This window comes from Ahaetulla prasina, chromosome 1, assembly GCF_028640845.1.
Source record: "Ahaetulla prasina isolate Xishuangbanna chromosome 1, ASM2864084v1, whole genome shotgun sequence".
Taxonomy (NCBI): Eukaryota; Metazoa; Chordata; class Lepidosauria; order Squamata; family Colubridae; genus Ahaetulla; species Ahaetulla prasina.
Genome location: NC_080539.1, coordinates 349,729,145 through 349,753,586, shown reverse-complemented (window position 1 = coordinate 349,753,586; position 24,442 = coordinate 349,729,145). Strand labels below are relative to the sequence as shown.

General features: G+C 43.4%; 1 protein-coding gene across 1 annotated transcript in view; it reads right to left on the bottom strand.

Annotated features, from left to right (window-relative positions):
* Positions 1–6,964, bottom strand: part of GCH1 (GTP cyclohydrolase 1) — a 48,538-nt gene extending 41,574 nt beyond the window's left edge. The window contains exon 1 of the mRNA XM_058163039.1: positions 5,967–6,964. Coding sequence (XP_058019022.1) covers positions 5,967–6,318 — 352 coding nt within the window. The 5' untranslated portion in view covers positions 6,319–6,964. The remainder of the gene's footprint in view (positions 1–5,966) is intronic.
* Positions 6,965–24,442: the final 17,478 nt, after the last annotated feature.

Genomic DNA, 24,442 nt, shown 5'->3' with positions numbered 1-24,442 from the left:
TGAAGCTGTTTAGCTGCTAGATGCACACCACTAGACACAGCTAATGTGATCTTATTGTTCAGGATGTTGGGGAAACCCAATATTAACTTATGTAGTGTGTTATGTGAACTCAGCCAGCCAGCTCTGACCAGCTGCCTCTTCCTTAAACCTCATCTCCATCCAAGTTCATTATATACTATATCATCTCTACCTAGAGGATATCTACTCTTTCCCCTAGGAACCTCCTTCCTAGGATTTTTTCTCAATGGAAAATGTGTGTGTGTGTGTGTGTGTGTGTGTGTGTGTGTGTGTTTAAAAATGTTTGATGTATTAATAGAGAGGAGCTCAATTATTTCTTTAAATGAGACACTTTATTATACAGGTAATTATTATGAAACAATTATTGTATTCATTTAGTTCAAATCATTTTTGTTCCCTAGCTCTATCATTTTTGGGAGGATGAGAGAAATACATATACATAACATACACACATACATTTATGAAATGCAAGTATGTCACATATTCTCCCTAAAATAACTGAATGATATATGTATACAGTTCAAATATATTTTGATCATATAATTTGTATGCAATGAATTAGAAGTATGCAAAGAGCTGGCATATCCTATTTTAGCAAAACAATGTGTAAAGATTTTTAAAATGTTAAATATGTGACTCTAATCTTAAAATGCATTTAACTCAACCAAATATTGGTTTTTTTAAATTATGTTGAACACCTCAAAGGATTTTTAAAGACTGGCTGACAACTTCAGTATGTTGGAAATCTAAATGGTGGAGGAGATATTGATACATGTTTTGGAAATAGTTGTCCTGTTTTGGAGTAATACATGCAAATAAGTTAATGTGAAATTGGAAAAAGAAATAAGGTTGAAAGATGTTAACGTCATTGACATATATTATCAAAAATGTGCAATTTAATGATGTATAAAGAACTCTGGATTTATTGTATATGGACAGTAACTCAAAAAATGGCTTTACCTTGAACCCAAAGTTAAATCATGGAATGATAAGATTTGCTTACTTACCTTATTCATTTGATATCAATGGAAGGAAAAGTCTGACTAATACTCTTTAATATGGTTGATTAATGTATTTCTTATTGGCTAGGTTTTATTCATAGTTTTGTAGTATGCTATAAACCATTTAGAGAGGACTGTAAAGCATTGTGAAGCAGTATATAAATCTAAGTGCTATTGCTAGCATGAATATAATTTAATGTTTTCTTTTTCACCTTAGATCTAGCAATTTCTTATGTTTTATATTTTCTTTTTTTTCTTTTTCTTTTTTAAAGATTCTCAGAAAGATCTAAAATGATTCTCCAGGATTAGTTTAAGTTAGAATTGGGTTAGATGGACAGGATAGGGAAGCAACATATTGCTCAATTTTTAAATTATATTTAAATTTTCTTGGAGGAGTTTAATAACTGCAGAATCATCTTCCCTTCAGGGAAGTACTGTTAACTGGCAGAGACACACGTCAAATAAGTTAGACTGTCGCTTCTGAGCCTTGGTGTTGGGAGAAGACTCTTGGTAGACAACAAAACAAAACAAAATGGTTTATAGAATAAATCAATCCAGAGTTCTCACTTGGGACACAAATGACCAGGCTCAAACAATCGTATTTTGGATACATTGAGTGAAGACTTAGCTCCATTGAAAAGTCCATAATGGTGAGGAAGGTGGAAGAAAAGAGAAAAAGAGTGTGATCAGCTGTTAGATACCAATATATTGACTTGATCACAATGGTAGCATCATTGGAAGTCTTGAATGGTCAGGTGTATCTATGTGGTTGATAATTTGATGGCACATAATCATTCAATTAGCAAGATCTCATGAGTCATTGGCATAGTTGTGTTATGTTCATATTGGCTTTTGTCTAGAAAACATTAACCCATTGTTCACATAACACAAGAGAAAAACAATTCTGAATAAAGTAGGCTCTTTTTAGAGAATGGCAATTAATGTTAGGGCTACTAAACCTGTTCTACAAAAAACTTTATAATCACTGTTTAGGGGCCAAGAGATCCAGAAGACTAACTCTTTGCTGGATGTCATTCCGGTATTTTCAGCCCAAATATGAAAATGCTACCTCATATTTCATAGGCTTTCCACTTTTGCCTTGTTAACTATATTCTTTTTCAGTAAGGAAAAAAGATATAATTATATACAAAAATTACAAATGGAATATGATATCAGTATAATTCCGTCTGCCATCCCATAAAATTCAGAAAACTGCATAATAAAAAATGAGAAAATTGCAGTTAAGATCATTTTTCATTTGGCTTCTTAAAATTTTCATGACTTTAGCAAATCTTTCCCAAATCGGTGTCCACCAGATTATAATTCCTATTTTCCTTATTCTGGCTGGGCTGCCAGTTAAATACACAAGAAAGTATCACATGGGAATATTGGCTTTAAAGAAATGTTGACCATAGTCACTTCATTTTGCCTCAGGATTGCCAATTTATTTATTTATTTTATTAAATTTATGATGATCAGCCACTCAAATAGATTTGTATTTATCTTCATATTATTGCTATATGCAGGGGTGTCAAACTCGATTTCATTGAGGGCCACATCATTGTGTTTGACCTCGGGGGGGGCATGGCCAAATTGACATCACTCATGTTGGGGGCACCTGTGATGGCCGAGGCAGGGCTGGAGGTATCCATTGTCTCCAGTGGAGAAAGGCGAGACCAGGGACAGTGCCAAACCCTTGTCCTCCAGAGGAGCCTCGCCATCCCACTCAGGCCACGCTGAGGACCCCTGGACAGTCCACTGCCCTAGGCAGTAGAGGGCAAGCAAGTTTCTTTTGTTAGCACTGCCAGCAAAAACGGAGCTTGGGAGGGCTGCGTGTGCCCCTCATGAGCTCTGTTTCAATGGCCTCCTGCAACACTCTTCCAACAAAAACAGCTGCCATTTGGTTGTAGATCAGCACCCAGTCAGCCTTGGCCGGGCCAAAGCACCACGGTCCAGTTCTTTGCTGTTTCCAGGATGGCCTTGCAGGCCAGATTTAAGCACCATGCATGCCGGATTCGGCCCCCAGGGCCTTGAGTTTGGCACCCCTGCAATAGTGCTTGAATAAAAATGCTGCACAAAAATGCAGAGCTACATAAGACACTCTACTGTACCAGCTACTGCATATGAACTTTAAAGAAAATGTAGGTTAAATTCAGTGGTGAAATCCAATTATTTTTACTACCGGTTTTGTGGCGTGGCTTCGTGGGCGTGGCAGGGGAAGGACACTGCAAAATTTCCATTTCCACCCCACTCCAGGGGAAGGATACTGCAAAATCCACATTCCCTCCCCACTCCTGGGGGAAGGATATTGCCATAAAATCTCCATTCCCACCCCACTCTGGGGCCAGCCAGAGGTTGTATTTACCAGTTCTCCAAACTACTCAAAATTTCTGCAGCCGGTTCTCCAGAACCTGTCAGAACCTGCTGGATTTCACTCCTGGTTAAGTTGAAATGAAACCATCCTTCCAGGCCTGTTGAACTGCAACTCCACAATTCCTGTGAACCAAATCTCAATGGCTGAATGTGATGGGGGCTTTAGCCAAAGTGACCCTGGACTGCAGAATGGAAAAAGCTACTGTATCTTCCCATTGTTCCTACAAAGCAATTGTGAGAAGTCTGCTACATACAGATGCAGCAGGAAAAGTTTCATCTAAATTATTTCAACCTAGTAAAGCTACATAATTTTGCATGAACATCTTGCTCATTTTTATCTCTTCAACAGCTTCTGATCACAGGAACTGCTGGACAGAAACTCGCCACCCTATTCTCATTTTATTGATATGCCAATTACATGGGAATTAAAAATACTCAGTCATGCTTTTCTATGGAAAACACCATATACAAAAAAAAAATATCAATCAAATACCATAAAGTCCATGTTTTATCTAGGACAGTCACTCCTGAAATGGATACATCAATTGCAATCTTTTCTATAGAGTTAATGTTGTGTCCCTACTCTCCTACAAGGATTATGAACATGACTGAGACGGAGATAAAGTACGAATAATAAATAAATAACAAAGCCAAGGAAAAATTCTTTGACTTTGTGATTTTCCAGCCCTTCATATCACTATGCTCTGCAATTACTCAGTGGCGAAAGTTATAGTAGCATGTTGAGAAATTTCCTTTAAAGTTTCCTTTAAAGTTTCTGCCTCAAAACTGTTGGTTACGGGAGAGGGAGCCTAATCTTGTCAACCTAATAGGATAAATCAGTGTTTCTGAACCTTGGCAACTCCCAGAATTCCCCAGTCAGTATGCTGTCTGGGGAACTCTGGGAGTTGAAGTCTACACATCACAAAGTTGCCAAAGCTGAGAATAGATGACAGGTGGATTCCTTTTCCTAGGGCCTGGATATATTGTAACTATTAGACTGACGGAAATTTTAGCTCAGAACATAAATTTTTTGCTTCCGGTTACATAGAAAAGAGTTTGAGACCTAGTGTCTGTTCACTAAATATGAAAAGTCATATTTGCTAAGCTAGGAGGATTGTTTCATTCTCAAGGAGGCAGCGTGGTGGAATGATTAAACTATTGGCCTAAAACCAAAGTGATACCGATTCAGGTTGAGCCTCAGTCGTGGAAACTCACTGGCTGGCTGAGTTGAGAAAAAATTGGCCCAACCTACCTTCATCAGGTTGCTTTTGTGCAGAGAAAGTAGGAATATATCAGACATTGTCCAATCCTGCAGGAAAGACAGTATCTAAATCTAAACCTAGACCTAAATTTAAATCTAAGTGATGTGAGAGAAAGGGAAATAATTAGAGTAATTGGAGATGCTAATGAATGCTTTTCTACAACTGATATTCCTTCTGTTGTACTGGACTATGACTTCTATCATCTCACTATATTTGAAAGCATTAATGTATTATTGGAAAGTATCCAGCATTATGAATGCTTTGGCTATGTTCGTACCAGGCAGTAAGCCATGTTTTTTTAAAAATCATGTTTAATGTTTATTTGGCAAGGCATAGTTTATTTATTATATTTTTATCCCACCTTTATTATTTCATAAGTAACTCAAGGTGGCAAACATACATAATATTCCTTCCTCCCTATGCAACATGCTAACCCATGAACAATGATTTGCACATCACAGGGACCCAGATCATTCAGCACTAAGCCATAAACAAGCAAACCACACTTTGGACTAAGGCAAAGATGCAACCCAGGTCTTCATTACTGCTATATTGGTCAGGATTATGAAGAGCAGAGGCAGCCTTATTATTTATGATGCAACTGAGGGAAAGGATCCTGCTGGTACAACTCTACCCTTGTTGCTGGTAAGAGTTAATATTGACTCCTAGTGACTACATGGGCAGGTCCATGCAGTTTTTTTGGCAAGATTTTCAGAAGGGATTTGCTATGCGAAAGTCCCAATATTTCTTAATTTTCCAGTCAGAGCAAATAACCAGCCCAAAATCTCTCTGATGACTAGATGAGAACTCTAGCTTGTCTGCCTGCTCTTAATCCACCACCTTTAACTATCATTTATGAAGCAACTGGGCGAAAGCATCAATGACCCCACTTCTTTCAGCTTTGTAAAAAAAACTACAAAAAAGTTAACTGGCCATTCTAGACTGAAAGGAATACTTTTTAAGTCACGCTGGATTTCACTGGAAGGAAGCTGGGTGCACCAGCCTCCAGCAAGCCTTTGTCTACTCCAAACTTTGATTCTTTCTTCTCTCACATCCATTATCTCCCATAGACAAAGTGTGCAGGCACTAGCGGACTGCCTTACAAGTAAAATCCTTAAACTTCTGAGCACTAGGTATACCTGAAATGTAAGCAGGGCTCCCTCCAGAAACTGTGATCATTCATTTGAACCCTACTGTCAACACCAGCTCATCCCGAGTATCTGTAATAACTGGCCTACCCCATAGGACTGTTGTGAAGATTCCCTATTTCAATGGTTTTGAGACTTATAGAACTAGGGGTCGCGCGTCCCACCTGTAATAGTCTCCTGATAGCCTTTGGTGAAGTACTGCATGGCCGTAGCCGCCCTCCAGGGCGTCTTGAGCAGCCCCTGGCGCTGCGGGTCCTCGCCCAAGGCACGCAGGATGGTGGTGTAAGCGGCGGCCAGGCCGGGCAAGTTCATTTCGTTGTCCTCTTCGCTGCGGGTCCGCTCTTCCTTCCAGCTCTCTAAGGGATGCCCGCCAGCCGCGCTCTTCCAGCTACGGGACGGCGCTTCTCCCGAGCGACTCCGCTGAAGGGGCGGCTGCTTCTCTGCCAACGCGTACCCATTGCAGCTGGCGGTTCGCAGAGGCTGATCCGCCGCGGCCCGCGGCTTCATTTTCTCCATTTGGTCAAGGCGTGCGCCCAGCCCTGGAGAGCCGGTGCTCGGCAAGAGATTCCCGGGCACGCCGGGAAGGGAGCAGAGACCAGAGGCGGACCCTGCTAGAAGTCGAAAGTGAGGGGTCGGTCACCCACTCCCCAAGAAACTATTCGAGCAACAGGGAAGGGTGAAAGGCTTGGCGTGTGAAGGGGCGTTTCCTGGCAGCACGTGCGCCCAGCCTGGAGTCGGAGGAAACGTCTAGCCTCAGTCGCTCGGGTCCCGTGGCCGAAGTGGGAACCGATAACTAAAAAATAAATAAAATAAAATCGCGTCCAAATGCACCGGCCGACCTCCGTGTCTGCCGCGCTCTCCGCGGCCAAAAGGCTTCCTTCTTCCCTCTCTGACAAGCAGGGAAAGAGGGAGGGAAAAAGGCCGCCGGCGCCCCACAGAAACCCTCGCAATGCGCTCCAACCTCTGGCTCCTTCTTTGCCAAGGCGGCGCGCCTCACTTTATACATCGCCTGGTTTCGGTCCCGGGCACGGCGCGCCTCTTTCATTGGGCATCTCTGCCCGTGCGTCACCCCGCCCGGCAGCCTCTCAGAGACTCGAGCGCCGGAAGCCACAGGCGGCATAAAGCTTGGCGAGCGCTTCTCCTGGGGCGAGAGAACTCGCCGGTGGCCGGGAGAAGGAGACGCCCCGTTCTCACAAGCGCCGCCGGCGCCGGCCGGGGTGGGTAGGTGTGTGCGTATTAGATGGTTCTCAGAGCTCCTTTAAATTGGCTGAGTTATAGGAAAGTGTGACCGCCGAGCACCTTCCCTTCTGGGAAAGTACTTAAATAATTAGTCAACCTTTGGGACCGTCACCCTTTTGTTATGTGACAACACTGACCCCAAGCCATTTTGTGAAGAGAAGGATCAGGGGAGACATGACAGCAGTGTTCCAATATTTGAAGGGCTGCCACAGAGAGGACGGGGGTCAAGCTATTTTCCAAAAGCACCTGTAGGCCAGACAAGGAATAATGGATGGAAAGAGATTTAACCTGGAAATAAGGAGAAATTTTCTGACAGTGAGAGCAATCAACCAATGGAACAGCTTAGCCTTCGGAAGTTGTGGGAGCTTCATCACTTGAGACTTTCAAGAAGAGACTGAACTGCCATTTGTCAGAAATGGTGTAAGGTCTCCTGCTTGGGCAGGGGGTTGGACTAGATCAAGGGTCTCCAACTTTGGTCCCTTTAAGACTTGTGGACTTCAACTCCCAGAGTCCCTCAGCCAGCAAAGTCCACCAGTCTTAAAGGGACCAAGGTTGGAGACCCCTGACCTACAAGGTCCCTCCCAACTCTGTTAATCTGTAATTGTGTTTGTGGTTTAGCGGGATGAATAAACGGAAGGATTAGTTATGCCTCCTCATACACTGGCATAAATTTGTCTTTGCTCTTCTAGTTGCTGCCACAGGATGGTTGAGGATTCCTTCATCCTATCTATCATTTTTCTCCTATGCGGCTGTAAATTCAGATGTCACCCATTGTACACCTATAATGTATATGGCAAAACCTTATATATATATATATATATATATATATATATATATATATATATATATATATATGTGTGTGTGTGTGTGTGTGTGTGTGTGTGTGTGTGTGTGTGTGTGTTTTCTGAGGTTTTCATGGGTGATTTTATGTAGGTCTTTGGTTATTCGGGTTTTCTCCCGCGTAAAATTGGAAGTGTCTTGGCGACGTTTCGACAAAGTCTCATTCATCATCTTCAGGCTTCAGCTTCATGCTTCTGGGAGCAATGTGGGATTGCAGCTGTTTCTTCCTTTTTAATTGCTAGTGGGGGTTTGAACTGATTGGGTGGGAGCTTGACTGTGCTCTGATTGGATGGGGTTGTTTTTTTGTGCTCTGATTGGCTGGGGGTGTGTCCTGTTTGGGTGGGGGCTTGGTTGTGCTCAGATTAGTTTGAGTTGCAGGGGGATTTGAGCTGGTGAGCTGCATTGCTGTTGTTTGGCTTCGTGTTTGTGGTCGTGCTACATCTTCATAGTGGATGTCTGTCTGCTGTATGTATGAATTGGAGGGGTTTGAAATGGCTAATGTTGCAGCTGTGGTCTGGCTTCTGGTCCTTGGTCGTGCTTCATGATCAGTGTGGGTTTGGGTCTGCTTTCTGGGTGGATGTGTGGTGGTGACATCCTGTGTGGACCTCGTGAGTGTGGGTCTGGTGTCATTCCTCGTGTTAGGGACTCATTTGTCAATAAGGGAGGGTTTCCAAATGGCTGGTAGGCGGGAGGTATCATCTCATTTGTTCATGCTGTGTGGGCGTTTTTCTATCTCGATGGCTTCTCTGATTATTTTGTTGTTAAAGTGTTCAGTTTTGGGTGCATTCTGAACCAACTGAAGTCTCCGGGTGCACCTCAAGGGGAGCCCCATGTAGAGAGCATTGCAGTAGTCCAGGCGAGAAGTGACTGAAGTCTCCGGGTGCACCTCAAGGGGAGCCCCATGTAGAGAGCATTGCAGTAGTCCAGGCGAGAAGTGACGAGGGCGTGAGTGACCGTGCATAAGGCATCCCGGTCTAGAAAGGGGCGCAACTGGCGGACCAGGTGAACCTGGTAAAAAGCTCTTCTGGAGACGGTCGCCAAGTGATCTTCAAAAGACAACCATCCATCCAGGAGAACACCCAGATTGCGCACCTTCTCCATTGGGGCCAATGATTCGCCCCCAACAGTCAGCCGTGGTTGCAGCTGACTGTACCGGGATGCCGGCATCCACAGCCACTCATCTTGGAGGGGTTGAGCTTGAGCCTGTTTCTCCCCATCCAGACCCGTACGGCCTCCAAATACCGAGACAACACTTCGACAGCTACATTGGGGTGGTCAGGAGTGGAAATGTACAGCTGGGTGTCATCCGCGTACAGTTGATAACTCACCCCGAAACCACTGATGACCTCACCCAGCGGCTTCATGTAGATGTTGAACAGGAGAGGCGAGAGAACCGACCCCTGTGGCACCCCACAAAGGAGGCGCCTCGAGGTCGATCTCTGCCCCCCTGCCAAAACCGTCTGCGATCGGTCGGAGAGATAGGATGAGAACCACCGAAACACAGTGCCTCCCATTCCCAATCCTCCCAACCGCCGCAGCAGGATACCATGGTCAATGGTATCAAAAGCCGCTGAGAGATCTAGGAGAACCAGGGCAGAGGAATAACCCCTATCCCGGGCCCTCCAGAGGTCATCCACCAATGCGACCAAAGCTGTCTCCGTGCTGTACCCAGGTCGGAAGCCGGACTGGAACGGGTCTAGATAGACAGATTCATCCAGGTACTGGGGAAACTGGTGTGCCACCACACTCTCAACAGCTTTCGCCACAAAGCAAAGGTTGGAGACTGGACGGTAGTTGCTCAAAACAGCCTCTTTCAAGGCGGTGGGAACAACACCCTCCCTCAAAGAAGCGTTGACAATCCCCTGGAGCCAGCCTCGTGTAACCTCCTGGGTGGCCAGCACCAACCAGGAGGGACACGGGTCCAATAAACATGTGGTGGCATTCAGCCGCCCCAGCAACCTGTCCATGTCCTCGGGAGCCACAGGATCAGACTCCTCCCAGATGGTCTCAACAAGACTAGCCTCCGTCACCTCACCCGAAACTACCCAATTTTGGTCCAAACCGTCCCGAAGATGAGCGATTTTGTCAAACAGATACCTGCTGAAATCCTCAGCACAACCCTGTAAGGGATCATCGCAACCCTCCTGATGAAGGAGGGAGCGAGTCACCCTAAACAGGGAGGCTGGGCGGTTCTCTGCTGACGCAATGAGGGTAGAGGTATAGGCCCGCTTGGCCTCCCTCAATGCCACTAGATAGGTCTGAGTAAAAGACCTAACTAGTGTTCAGTCAGCTTCAGAATGGCTGGACCTCCACGCGCTCTCTAGGCGTCTTCTCCGGTGCTTCATCTCCCTCAGCTCCTCGGAAAACCAAGGAGCTGGTTGAGACCTATGCCGGGTCAGAAGCCGCAAAGGCACGACACGGTCCAAAGCGCCGCAACAAGCTCCTCAGCCGAGCCATGGGCCAGATCGCCAGGGAGCGGCCCAAGCTCCATCAGGAACCTCTCCGGGTCCATCAGTCGCCTGGGACGGAAGCAACATATTGGTCCCGTCTCCCTGCGGTGTTGAGCGGCGGTCCGAAAGTCCAGACAAAGGAGAGAGTGGTCTGACCATGACAAAGGTTCAATGACTAATTCTCGTACTTCCAGATCACTCAACCACTGTCCAGAGATAAAAATCAGATCCAGTGTGCTTCCCCCGACGTGGGTGGGGCTGTCAATTAATTGGGTCAGGTCCATGGCCGTCATGGAGGCCATGAACTCCCAAGCCGCCGTTGATGACACACCAGCTGATGGCAAGTTGAAATCCCCCATGACCATAAGCCTAGGGGTATCAACTGCCATCCCGGCTATCAACTCTAGCAACTCGGGCAGGGCTGTTGCCACGCAGCAAGGAGCCAGGTACGTGATCAACAAGCCCACCTGCATCCTACGCCCCCACTTCACGTAAAGGGATTCACAACCGGCTATCTGAGGAACAGTGGCCTCCATCGGCTCCAGACTCTCTCTAATAATCACCGCCACCCCTCCACCCCTACCTTGGGCCCTCGGCTGATGAAATGCCTGGAAACCCGGTGGGCACATCTCCACCAGGGGAACCCCCCCTTCAATGCCCAACCAAGTCTCCGAAATGCTCGTAAGGTCCGCAGCCCCCCCCCCCTGTATAAGATCATAAATCAGGGGGGCTTTATTCACTACGGACCTAGCATTGCATAACATCAGCCGAAGGTCCAAGCCCTGGGGATACTGGCCACTCGGGGAATGGGAGAAGTCTGAGGGGCCAGAGCGTGCAATCGCTCTCAAACAGCGAGTGCGCACCCCCTGAACATGATACGGCCCCCCACTTCCGCCATATCTTCCTCTCCCACTTACCGTACTGATGGAACGGCCCTCTGGAATTGGAGAATAAGGTTTCCCCTTCACCTCCGAACCTAATGAGGTATCGCCGCGAGCAATCGCAAGGACTGGCTCCCTCCCCGACACCCACTATGAAGATGTAGCACGACCACAAACATGAAGCCAAACAACAGCAATGCAGCTCACCAGCTCAAATCCCCCTGGAACTCAGACTAATCTGAGCACAACCAAGCCCCCACCCAAACAGGACACACCCCCAGCCAATCAGAGCACACAAAAAAACAACCCCATCCAATCAGAGCACAGCCAAGCTCCCACCCAATCAGTTCAAACCCCCACTAGCAGTTAAAAAGAAAGAAACAGCTGCAATCACACATTGCTCCCAGAAGCACAAAGCTGAAGCCTGAAGATGACGAATGAGACTTCATCAAAACGTCGCCAAGACACTTCCAATTTTACGTGGGAGAAAACCGGAATAACCAAAGACCTACATATATATATATATTTGTTTTCTGAGGTTTTCGCGGGTGTTTGTATGTAGGTCTTTGGTTATTCGGGTTTTCTCCCGCGTAAAATTGGAAGTGTCTTGGCGACGTTTCGACGAAGTCTCATTCGTCATCTTCAGGCTTCAGCTTCGTGCTTCAAGCACCTAACCATTTGTCTGAAATGGTGTAGGGTTTCCTGCCTGGGCAGGGGGTTGGACTAGAAGACCTCCAAGGTCCCTTCCAACTCTGTTGTTATTATTATTGTTGTTGTTGTTGTTGTTGTTGTTGTTGTTATTACCTACAAAAAGACTGAACTTCAGTAACACTGCCACAATCACTATCTTGCCTTTTTAAAAATTTCCCCTACAAATGCCACTAAATACTTTCTCACTACTTAATTTTGAAATCTTTTTTCAGTGTTACATATATCAGAACACAACTGAATCTTTATTTTGAGGCACAACTGGGTTTTTTTCCACAGAAGCATCATAACAAACTTAAAAAAAATCATGACACCTTTAAAAACAGCAGTAGAGAATCTTTCCTTCTATAGCTCCTGCCCATCAGTCATGGTCAGCATTATGGGCTGCCACATGGAAGAGTTGAAATTGTAGGTTGTCAAAAAGGCAGAGTTAATGAAATGTCACAAATGCATATGAGTGCCCAAGGCTGGTGAGGAAATGAGTCACTAATAGGATTAAAAAAGAAAAAAAAAAGAAAATAACAGCAACTGGCCAGCTTGAGATTCAGGAAAGTTTGCAATCATTGTGCAGCTGAAGTTAATGGTGCTGCAAAGGAATAACAGCTAAGAAAGAAAAATGAATAAAATAATATCTAAGAATCAAATTGTACATAGAGCTAAGAATGAGATTGTACATAGTCAAGTGAACAACCAGAATACCAATGGCTGGCTAAATTATTTCAGCAGGGAAGAAACAACAACAACAATAATAATAACAATGGCTGCAGTAACAAGCTATTTGATTTCCTACTCATTACTAGTTAAAGGTAAAGGTTCCCTGCACCAGTGGTGGGTTGCCCTTGGTTCGGACTGGTTCACAAGAGCCGGTAGTAAAACCGGCGGGAGGCTCTGCCCACCGACTCAGATGTCATCATAGGCGATCTGTGGATGTGCAAAAGCTTGGCGTGTGCAAGTGTGATGTGATCATACACACGCGATCCCATTGTGAACTGGTAGTAAAGGTAAGTAGAACCCACCCCTGCCCCACACATGCGTACTAGTCATTTCCAGCTCTAGGGGCGGTGCTCATCTCCATTTCTAAGCCATTTCTAAGCCGTCTAACACATTACTACCAATTCTCTAAGTCAGAGGGAAATTCTATACACTTATCTGCTGACTGCCCTCCATAGCCCACCCCAAACTCTCCATTCATGTCAATTGTCCCACCAGAGGCAAGAATACTCTAGACCACTGCTACACAACACTAAAAGATGCCTATCGGTCTTTACCACGTGCAGCTGTAGGACACTCTGATCATTGCATGATTCACCTTGTACCTGCTTACAGGCAAAGACTTAAAGCCATAAAACCAATAATTAAATCAGTGAAAACCTGGACGGAGGAATCAGAATTAAAGCTACAGGCATGTTTTGACTGCACTGATTGGAATATTTTTAAAGATACCTCTGCAGACCTGGATGAACTCACAGATACTGTAACATCATATGTCAGCTTCTGTGAAGACCTATGTGTACCTACAAGGAACTTGCGAATACACAGTAATAACAAACCTTGGTTTACACCTAAACTTAAGCAGCTATGACATTTCAAAGAGGAAGCCTACAGAAAAGGTGATAAAATGCTGTACAATCAGGCCAGAAATGCACTAACAAGGGAGATAAGAGCAGCAAAAAGAAGCTACTCTGAAAAGCTAAAGAATCAATTTTCAGCAAATGAACCAGCAAACATGTGGAAAACTCTTAAAAATATCACCAGCTATGGCAAACCTCCTTCCCAGGCTGAAGGTAATCAACAACTGGCAGATGACCTGAATGAGTTTTACTGCAGGTTTGAAAGGAAACTACAGCCACCTATCTCCACAACCCCCATCTCAGACACACCAACAACAGCCAAGCCTCCTACAACTGACCCCATTTCATTGGGTTCACAACCCCTAGTGATCACAGAAAAGGAAGTGCAGGACCTATTTCACAGACAAAAGCCAGGAAAAGCTCCAGGCCCAGACAAGATAACTCCTTCTTGCTTAAAAGTCTGTGCTGACCAATTGGCCCCATCTTCACCCATATTTTCAATAAATCACTAGAGATGTGCTATGTTCCTTCTTGCTTCAAACGCTCTACCATCATCCCAGTGCCGAAGAAGCCCACCATCAAGGAACTGAATGACTACAGACCAGTTGCTCTAACATCTGTAGTCATGAAAACCTTTGAAAGGCTAGTGCTTTCCTACCTGAAAACCATCACCAATCCGCTCTTAGACCCTTGCAATTTGCATACCGAGCAAATAGATCAACAGATGATGCTGTTAATATGGCTCTGCACTACATCCTACAACATCTTGAGTCTCCAAAGACCTATGCAAGGGTCCTTTTGTAGACTTTAGTTCAGCATTCAATACCATCATTCCAGACATTCTTCTAACTAAGCTAAACCAGCTACAGGTACCGGAACAGACTTGTAAGTGGATCACAAGCTTCCTAACAAACAGGAAGCAGCAGGTGAAGCTAAGCAAGGTCACATCGAATACCTGTACAATTAGCACAGGGGCGCCCCAAGGCTGTGTGCTCTCCCCACTTCTCTCTTTGTATACCAATGACTGCATCTCCAATGATCCATTTGTTAAGCTACTGAAGTTCGCAGATGACACAACAGTGATTGGTCTCATTCGAGACAATGACGAATCCGCATATAGACGAGAGGTCGAACGACTAGCCTTGTGGTGCAACCAAAACAATCTGGAACTGAACACACTCAAAACCGTAGAAATGGTGGTAGACTTTAGGAAAAACCCTTCCATACTTCCACCTCTCACAATACTTGACAACACAGTATCAACAGTAGAAACCTTCAAATTTCTGGGTTCTATCATATCGCAAGATCTCAAATGGACAGCTAACATCAAAACATCATTAAAAAGGACAACAAAGAATGTTCTTTCTGCGCCAACTCAGTAAGCTCAAACTGCCCAAGGAGCTGCTGATCCAATTCTACAGAGGAATTATTGAGTCTGTCATTTGCACCTCTATAACTGTCTGGTTCGGTTCTGCAACCCAACAAGAAAACACAGACTTCAGAGGATAATTAGAACTGCAGAAAAATATTTCCTCCCAACTTGCCTTCCATTGAGGACCTGTATACTGCACGAATCAAGAAGAGGGCCGTGAAAATATTTGCAGATCCCTTGCATCCTGGACATAAACTGTTTCAACTCCTACCCTCAAAACGACGCTATAGAGCACTGCACACCAGAACAACTAGACACAAGAACAGTTTTTCCCCGAAGGCCATCACTCTGCTAAACAAATAATTCCCTCAACACTGTCAGACTAGTTACTGAATCTGCACTACTATTAATCGTTTCATAGTTCCCATCACCAATCTCTTTCCACTTATGACTGTATGACTATAACTTGTTGCTGGCAATCCTTATGATTTATATTGATATATTGATCATCAATTGTGTTGTAAATGTTGTACCTTGATGAACGTATCTTTTCTTTTATGTACACTGAGAGCATATGCACCAAGACAAATTCCTTGTGTGTCCAATCACACTTGGCCAATAAAAATTCTATTCTATTTTATTCTATTCTATTCTATTTAAAACTCGGCACTGCTGCTATCATATTTTTTCCTAGGCAGAAAAAAAAGCAAAATGGACTTTTTCAAAAAACATAGATGGCATGTTCTAGATATAAGGGCAAGGAGAGCAGAGCAAAGGTAATCCTCGACTTGCAATTAGGCCCAAAATTTCATTATTAGGCAAGACAATTGTTAAGTGATTTTTGCCATCTTCGATGACCTTTCTTGCCACAGTCATTAAGTGAAGCACTGCAGTTGTTAAGTGAGTAACACAGTTATTAAGTGACTCTGACTTCCCCATTGACTGTGCTGGTCAAAAGGTCTCAAAAGATGATCACATGACCCTGGGACATCGCAACATAACCCATCAATCATGATATTGCCTATCTCATTCTCAGATCCAGCTGTATTGGTATCAAAGTACTGCTCCTTCTCCTTAATCTCACACTATACTAAAATAGCCTCAGGACTGGTAAGCTTTGTCATCTAGAGAAGTCAAGTGACTGGAAATGACTAGAAATAGGAGGCAATGGAACCAGATTAGGGATTGTCAGTGTGGACAACAAATTTCATGCCCGTACAGTTTTCTACTAATTCAAGGATGTCAGGTTTCTCCCACATCAAGATGTGAACTAGGAACATCTCAGCCAGAGTTTCAAAGGCACATCTCTGATAAGCTACTTCTAATGCAGATACTAGGGAAATCCAAAAGAAGAAAAGCAGCCACTTTGAATTCTGGGATTCAAGGCCTGCATAAAGCAGTCCCCAAGTTAAAATTTTGCATTACTTTTTTTCTGCCTTCCTGTCATGACAGATCGACAGGTTAATCACCTGGGCATTGTTATTGTAAGGGACCGGTTGGTTCTCTGGTCCTTTGCTTCTAACCTTGCCAGCCCTTGCCCAATAATGGGAAAGTCAATCAGAATTGCAACTAGATTTCCTCTGAGAAGTATATATAGGATTCTTATTTATCTCATTTTTAAACTTAAGCATGTTCTCTCTGTCCTTCTCTTACAATGCAGAGAAAGAATGTTCTACAGCAGGAACTGTTATAGAAATAATTAATATTGTCCTTGCCCATGATATTTGTTAGTGATAACATACAGTAGCAAAATCCATTCTATTCTTAGAAGTTAAAAGGTGTTTGATTACCTTTACCCTTTTTATTTCCATCTTCCCCAAATCAAAACTGACTTCTCTCAGCTGCTTTCCTGTTTTTATAATTGTGTTTTCTGTAGTCACAGTGAGACCTTAGTGGTATACTAGCTACAAATTTAGAAACAAACATTTGGTAGGGGCTTTAGTACATCTTCCACTCAAATAACATTACCTCAGCTACCTAATTCAATAAAGCTGCAACATTTATTATTACCAGGTCATTTACTGAGGTATGTGTTTGCAAAGAATTTTGATATCAATCCTAGATATGTATTTATTTAATTCATTTGTTTGTTTATTAGATATAATAATAATAATAACAGCAGAGTTGGAAGGGCCCTTGGAGGCCTTCTAGTCCAACCCCCTGCCCAGGCAGGAAACCTTACACCATCTCAGACAGATGGTTATCCAACATTTTCTTAAAAATTTCCAGTGTTGGAGCATTTATTTATCCTACATTTATGGTTTCATAAGTAAGTCAAGGCAGAAAACATACTTAAATACTTCTTTGTTCACCTATTTTCCTCACAATAACAACCCTGTGAGGTAGGTTGGGTTGGGTGGAGAATGGCCCTTATCACCCAGCAGACTTTCATGCCTCTGGAAATCACAGTCTCCTGGTTTCTAGGCCAGCACCTTAACCACCATATCAAACCACTGTACTGCACTGCACCACATTTTTCCTTTTAATTATGTCAGTTCAAATCGTGAGTTTGACTGCATTGTACATTTCTTTAGTGACATGGGAAATTTGGCATATTGTGATGTAACAGATTTTTGACTTTGGGTTCTGAGTAGTGGCTGCTTTAAGGTCAAATATTACTGAACCTTGTTTAAACAATAAACAGAAGACTCCAGTCCCCAAATATTGAACTTCTCCAAACATTAAGCTTTGCTTTATTCTGAAGTTTCCCTCTCCCTAGTGTCCTGCCCTCCCCATTCCAGGAATCGTAAGTGCTACAACCGCTTCTAGCGTTCTCAGACAGCATGATCAATAATACCTGTCTCCATGGTCAAATTTCTTCTATAATGTTTATCCAAGGTAAAGGTTAAAGACTTTTGTTTCTAGGTCCAGTGTATCTTATTGCTTCAAGGAAAGAAAATTCCTGATGATCAAATGCTATTCAGAGGGCTGTTGAATTACTAATATCTATTGGTTAAATACAGCCAGTTTTAAAAATAGAACGTCAGTAACCAAATCCAAATTAAAGTATCCCTGACAGATATTGTTAAGTGCCTTCCAGTGGTGAAATCCATTTTTTTTACTACATGTTCTGTGGGCGTGGCTTGGTGGGCATGGCTTGGTGGGCATGTCAGGGGAAGGATCCTGCAAAATCCCCATTCCCACCCCATTCCTGGTGGGAGGATACTGCAAAATCTCCATTCCCACCCCACTCCTGGAGGAAGGATATTGCAAAATCCCCATTCCCACCCCACTCCTGGAAAGATATTGCACAATTTCCATTCCCACCCCACTCCTGGAGGAAGGATACTGCAAATCCCCATTCCCACCCCACTCTTGGAGAAAGGCTATTGCAAAATCCCCATTCCCACCCCATTCCTGGTGGGAGGATACTGCAAAATCTCCATTCCCACCCCACTCCTGGAGGAAGGATATTGCAAAATTCCCATTCCCACCCCACTCCTGGAAAGATATTGCACAATTTCCATTCCCACCCCACTCCTGGAGGAAGGATACTGCAAATCCCCATTCCCACCCCACTCTTGGAGAAAGGCTATTGCAAAATCCCCATTCCCACCCCACTCCTGGAAGAAGGATATTGCAAAATCCCCATTCCCACCCCACTCCTGGAAGAAGGATATTGCAAAATCTCCATTCCCACCCCACTCTGGGGCCAGCCAGAGTTGGTATTTGCCGATTATCCGAACTACTCAAAATTTTCACTGCCTGTTCTCTGAACTGCTCAAAATTTCTGCTACTGGTTCTCTAGAACCTGTCAGAACTTTCTGGATTTCACCCTTGGTGCCTTACCTTAAATGCTGCCATCTTACAGGACCTAGGCTAGGAAGGATGCCTTTTCTGTGGTAGCCCCTGTCCTATGGAACTCCGTTCTTAGTTTCATCTGGAAAAATAATGCTTGTATATCAACAGATGCAAAATAAAAAAGGATCATAAATATTGATATAGTTTTAATTAAGACAAGAATTCCACTCCCAAAAGTAAGACCAGAATTCCACTCCTAACTGAATATTTCAGTTGGCTACAAAAATGTTTATACTTGTATATCACTTTAACAGAAAGTATTCATCTGTAATTATCCCAGTCTGGTATATTACCCCAGTAAGGTGAGGTATTTTATACTGAGAACTTGCAGAAAACACAACAGTGGCCTTAAGCAAGTCATTTACAGTACTGGTGAAATTGAATTTAACATTTCTGGCATAGAGCCTATTCAGTTTTGCTAAATTATCAAAGGACTCCTGCTTTTTTTAAAACAACCATCTTTTGAAAATTCCTCTGAATAAAAAAAAAAAAAGAAAAGAAATATAAAAAAAAGAAAGGCCTGCTTTTCAATTTATGGATCAACACAGCTGTGTTCATGCATTTCCTTATTTGTTTATATTTGGGCATATTATTTTGGCATTGATGAAGTGATTTATACTTCAATACACTGTTTATAATAAATGCCTAGATTACTTCAATCCAGCAAAAATTGCTGTTAGATATTATCGATTAGGTAAAAGGGATGCTCCACAAGATTGGAGCCTTTCAGCGTTAAAACATACTAGACTCAGGAAGAAAAAGAGGTTTTTATTTCTATTGTACATTTAAAGCCTATCTAGGTTGGCAGAACTGCTAGTTAAGGCTCAGACAGAATTCCATATTCCCACTTATTTGTGCTAAAGGTAATATCTTACACCAGTGTGGTATAATGGTTAAAGAGCGGTTCTCAACCTGTGGGTCGGGACCCCGCTGGGGATCGAATGACGATTTGCCAGGGGTCGCCTAAGACCATCGGAAATATGGGAAGTATACTTGCGAGTTGAAGAATCGCGCTCCAATGATTGACTTCACAAGCCAGCTGCAGGCTCTTCAAATCGCTAGCTGAATTCGGCTTCAGACATGATCAATTAAAAAAGAGAAATCTTTGCTCTGATGTCTCCCTCTCAAGCCAGCTGCAATCACTCCCAATCGCTAGCCTAATCTGGCTTCAGGCGTGATAAACTTAATAGGGGAGGAGTCTCTGCTTTAATGCCTCCGTCCTCAAGGCAATCGCAAGCAGTTCAGATCGCTAGCCAATATGGCTTCAGGCACGATAAATTCAAAACAAAAATAATTTTATGGTTGGGGGTCGCCACATCATGGGGAATTGTATTAAAGGGGTCGCCACATCGTGGGGAATTGTATTAAAGGGGTCGCAGCACTATAAAGGTTGAGAACCACTGGGTTAAGGTGTTGGCCTAGAAACCAGCAGACTGCCAATTCTAGTTCCTCCTTAGACATGAAAACTGGCTGGGTGATACCAGGAAATTGAGAGTTCTAGTCCACACTCAGACATAAAAGCTGGCTGGGTGACTTTGGGCCAGCCACTCTCTTCTCAAGCCACCTCACAGAGTTGTTGTGGGGAAAAAGAGGAAGGAGAATTATATATATTCATGCCCTTGAGTTACTTATAAAGTAACAAAAGGCAGGATAATCTAATAATAAATAAATCTTTTTACATGTATACTACTCATTATTCATTTGCCCAAATATGCATCTCCTGTTTTAATGATGCAAAAAAGAATAAACAGAATATTCCCAAACTGCTTCTTAAAAGGATTTTATAAAGCTGTATTGGTTACGGTTGGTGTGTCAGTTGAAAACTGCCTTCTGTTGAGTTAAAGCACTGATTAATACATGTAGTCCCCCGTGACTTGTCTATGGCTGTCCAATACTTTAAGGGAATCTTTCTAGTTTCTGCTTGAAAAATCCAAAAATGCTTTTCTCATACATGAAGATATATTGCTGAACTCTTTTACTGCAGGCTATTTGCTCTGTATTTCTATTTTGTTAAATTCAAGGCTTCCCATTTAGCTTTATTTATTTAAGATTTACATGCCTGCCTAATCTTAAGTAACTTTAGGAAGTTTACCACAACCATATAACCAATAAATAAAAGAAGAAAAGAAGAAACTAAACAAAAACCCTGTGGCATAACTGTGGTTCACATGGAACTATTGCTTTGAGAGCATTGCAAGAGCACATTCACGTGTGACATTTTCACTCTATCGAGCACATGGATTGCTGAATTCCCATGTTTTCCACTCTGTGCAGCCCATCTGATGTTTTTTCCAGTCAGTTCTAGCATAGCTGAAATTGCAAAATGGATTCTTTACTCTACAGGCTTGGTGACAGACTATTTCCCCATTGATAAACTTTCTTGCCTCACTCTGCCTTCTGTTGCTTAAACTTGTAGATTTCACAATCTCACTTATTTAACAGATTTAGATGGCCCAGATTTCCAGCTGTACTTCCGGCGCTATCAGAAGTGAGGACTGTGAGCTCCGCGGCCCCGTTCCAAATTCTTCCCGTCGGAGGGCTCCAATTGGAGCCATAGCCACCCTAGAGGGGTGCTGAAGTAAAGGGGGACCATCTTGCAGGTCGAGGAGAGCTGCATCTCTCCTCCCTGACTCAGAAAGCCCCATCATCTGAAGACAGGGAGCAGCAGCAGCAAAATGGCTGCCATGAAACTGGGGACAGTCAGAATACCTAAGACAGTGCAGAAGCAAAGAGACGGTGAATGGTGTACGAATTGGGTGAGAGAATATTTTTTGTTGAAATTAGACCACAAGAAATCTAAGGGGAATATATATTTAGAACTATTTGTCATAGCGGCATGTAAACACTTTGAAAAAATACTGGAGAATTTAAGAAGAGAAAATTTGTTAAATAAATAAAAATTGAACTCTCAAAACAAAAAGGCGTGGTACCGAGAAGGCATATTAAAATGCTGGAATTATGGTTTCAAACTTTTTCTTATTAATACTGTTCATTTACTGGATTTATAATTGAAAATAATTAAATTGGACTTGTCAATAACAAAGCAGAGGCTGAGGTTGCAGAGAGCGCCATCTGCTGATGAAAGAGGAACTATGCAACTTGAGAATAACCATTGAAAGGACTGAAAACATTTATTGAATTACATGTATCTACTCTAAGACCACTGAAGATTTGAATATCAAACAAGAATTTTAGCTAAAAGACCCCTGAATATTATTGAACATATAAAAATGACTAGAGGAGGCATGGATAATCTCCTGTTGTATTAAAATTGATTTGACTGACATTAATGAGACATTAAAATTGTGACCTGGAAGCTCTGCTTTTGAATCAATTCCTGGACAATTGGCTAAAGAGACCTCTAAAACAAAGAAGCAACTCAAGGCGAAAGTGAGTGGAGATCCAAATGGAATGGAGCTAATGCTTCAAAGTATTAAGGGCCTTATACAGGAACAACATAAGGAGATGGTGGAAATATTTGATCGCATAGACCAAAAAAATGGAAAATATTGTATACGGGACAATGAGCAAAGACCAGGACAATGAGGAAAGAATGGAGCCATCAGAAGGAATGGAGGGGACAGCAAAATTGAGAAACCAGCGAAAAGAAAACAAGGAGGAGATATCACCAAAATTAATAATGATTTAGGAATTAAAACAGGGGGAAATCACTTAAAAAGATTTAAAAAGGAAATGGGAGGAATAGGAAGATTGGGGGGGAAAGATAGGGGCTAGTACAGACAGCTTTAAAACTAGACAGTGGGAAAGGGTAGACGGGAGAAAAAGTTAGATTGTATAGTCAGAAAATAGATTTAGAAATAGATGGAGTAAAAGATTTAAGAGAAGTATATAGGAAGCAAGGCAAGAAAAAAAATAAAAGTTTGGATTTGGGCAAGAGATGATGGATAAGGTGGGGAAAAAAGTAAAAGATTTTCTATGAATATATTTCAATAATGAATATTAATATTAGAACTATATGGGATGGATAATTATTTTGTATGTAGTGCAACAGATATCAGAATAAACACTTTAATAAAAATAGATGTGAAGAATAAAATAGGGGAATTATGAAAAAATTAAGAATATTTTAATGTAAACATTAATTACACAGATTGGAAAAACATGAATAGATTTAAGCTGCTCAAAAAAATAAAGGGAACACAAAAATAAGACATCCTAGATCTGAATGAATGAAATATTCTTATTAAATACTTTGCTCATTACATAGTTGAATGTGCTGATAACACAATCACACAAAAATTATCAATGGAAATCAAATTGAACAACCCATGGAGGTCTGGATTTGGAGTTACACCCAAAATTAAAGTGGAAAACAACACTACAGGCTGATCTAACTTTGATGTAATGTCCTTAAAACAAGTCAAAATGAGGCTCAGTAGTGCGTGTGGCCTCCACGTGCCTGTATGACCTCCCTACAACGCCTGGGCATGCTCCTGATGAGGTGGCGGATGGTCTCCTGAGGGATCTCCTCCCACACCTGGACTAAAGCATCTCCCAACTCCTGGACAGTTTGTGGTGCAACGTGCCATTGGTGGATGGAGCGAGACATGATGTCCCAGATGTGCTCAATTGGATTCAGGTCTGCGGAACGGGCGGGCCAGGCCATAGCATCAATGCCTTCATTTTGCAGGAACTGCTGACACACTCCAGCCACATGAAGTGTAGCATTGTCTTGCATTAGGAGGAACCCAGGGCCAACCGCACCAGCATATGGTCTCACAAGGGGTCTGAGGATCTCATCCTGGTACCTAATGGCAGTCAGGCTACCTCTGGCAAGCACATGGAGGGCTGTGCAGCCCCCTAAAGAAATGCCACCCCACACCATTACTGACCCACTGCCAAACCGGTCATGCTGGAGGATGTTGCAGGCAGCAGAACGTTCTCCACGGCATCTCCAGACCCTGTCACGTCTATCACATGTGCTCAGTGTGAACCTGCTTTCATTTGTGAAGAGCACAGGGCGCCAGTGGCGAAGTTACCAATCTTGGTGTTCTCTGGCAAATGCCAAACATCCTGCATGGTGTTGTGCTGTAAACACAACCCCCACCTGTGGACGTCGGGCCCTCAAACCACCCTCATGGAGTTTGTTTCTGACCGTTTGAGCAGCCACATGCACATTTGTGGCCCACTGGAGGTCATTTTGCAGGGCTCTGGCAGTGCTCCTCCTGTCCCCACTTGCACAAAGGCGGAGATAGCGGTCCTGCTGCTGGGTTGTTGCCCTCCTATGGCCTCCTCCACATCTCCTGATGTACTGGCCTGTCTCCTGGTAGCGCCTCCATGCTCTGGACACTACGCCGACAGATACAGCAAACCTTGCCACAGCTCGCATTGATGTGCCATCCTGGATGAACTGCATTACCTGTTGTGGCTCCAGCCGCCCCCCCCCCGCCGGACCTGGCCCCCTGCCAGAGAGTGACTCAGAGAGTGAGGGGGAAGGGCCGTCAGGGCTCCCTTCTGTAGGGCTGGCTTCCCTGGCTCAGCTCCAGGAGCCAGAGGCAGGCCAGGTGGAAGAGGTGACGGGGCCTCTGTCTCCTGTATCTCCCCCTGCCCAAGAAACACTTCTAGACCTAGCTGAGGACAATCAGACCTGGTTAGACTCCAGGTTTCGTAGACAAGAGGCGGGAACAACAGAAGCAGGGGTGGGGCAGGCCTAGAGTATGAAAGGTTATGTGTAAATAGTATGAAATAATGAAAATGAAATGTAATAATTATGAGTAACAATATTATGTTTATTTGTATTGAAATGTATGATACCCA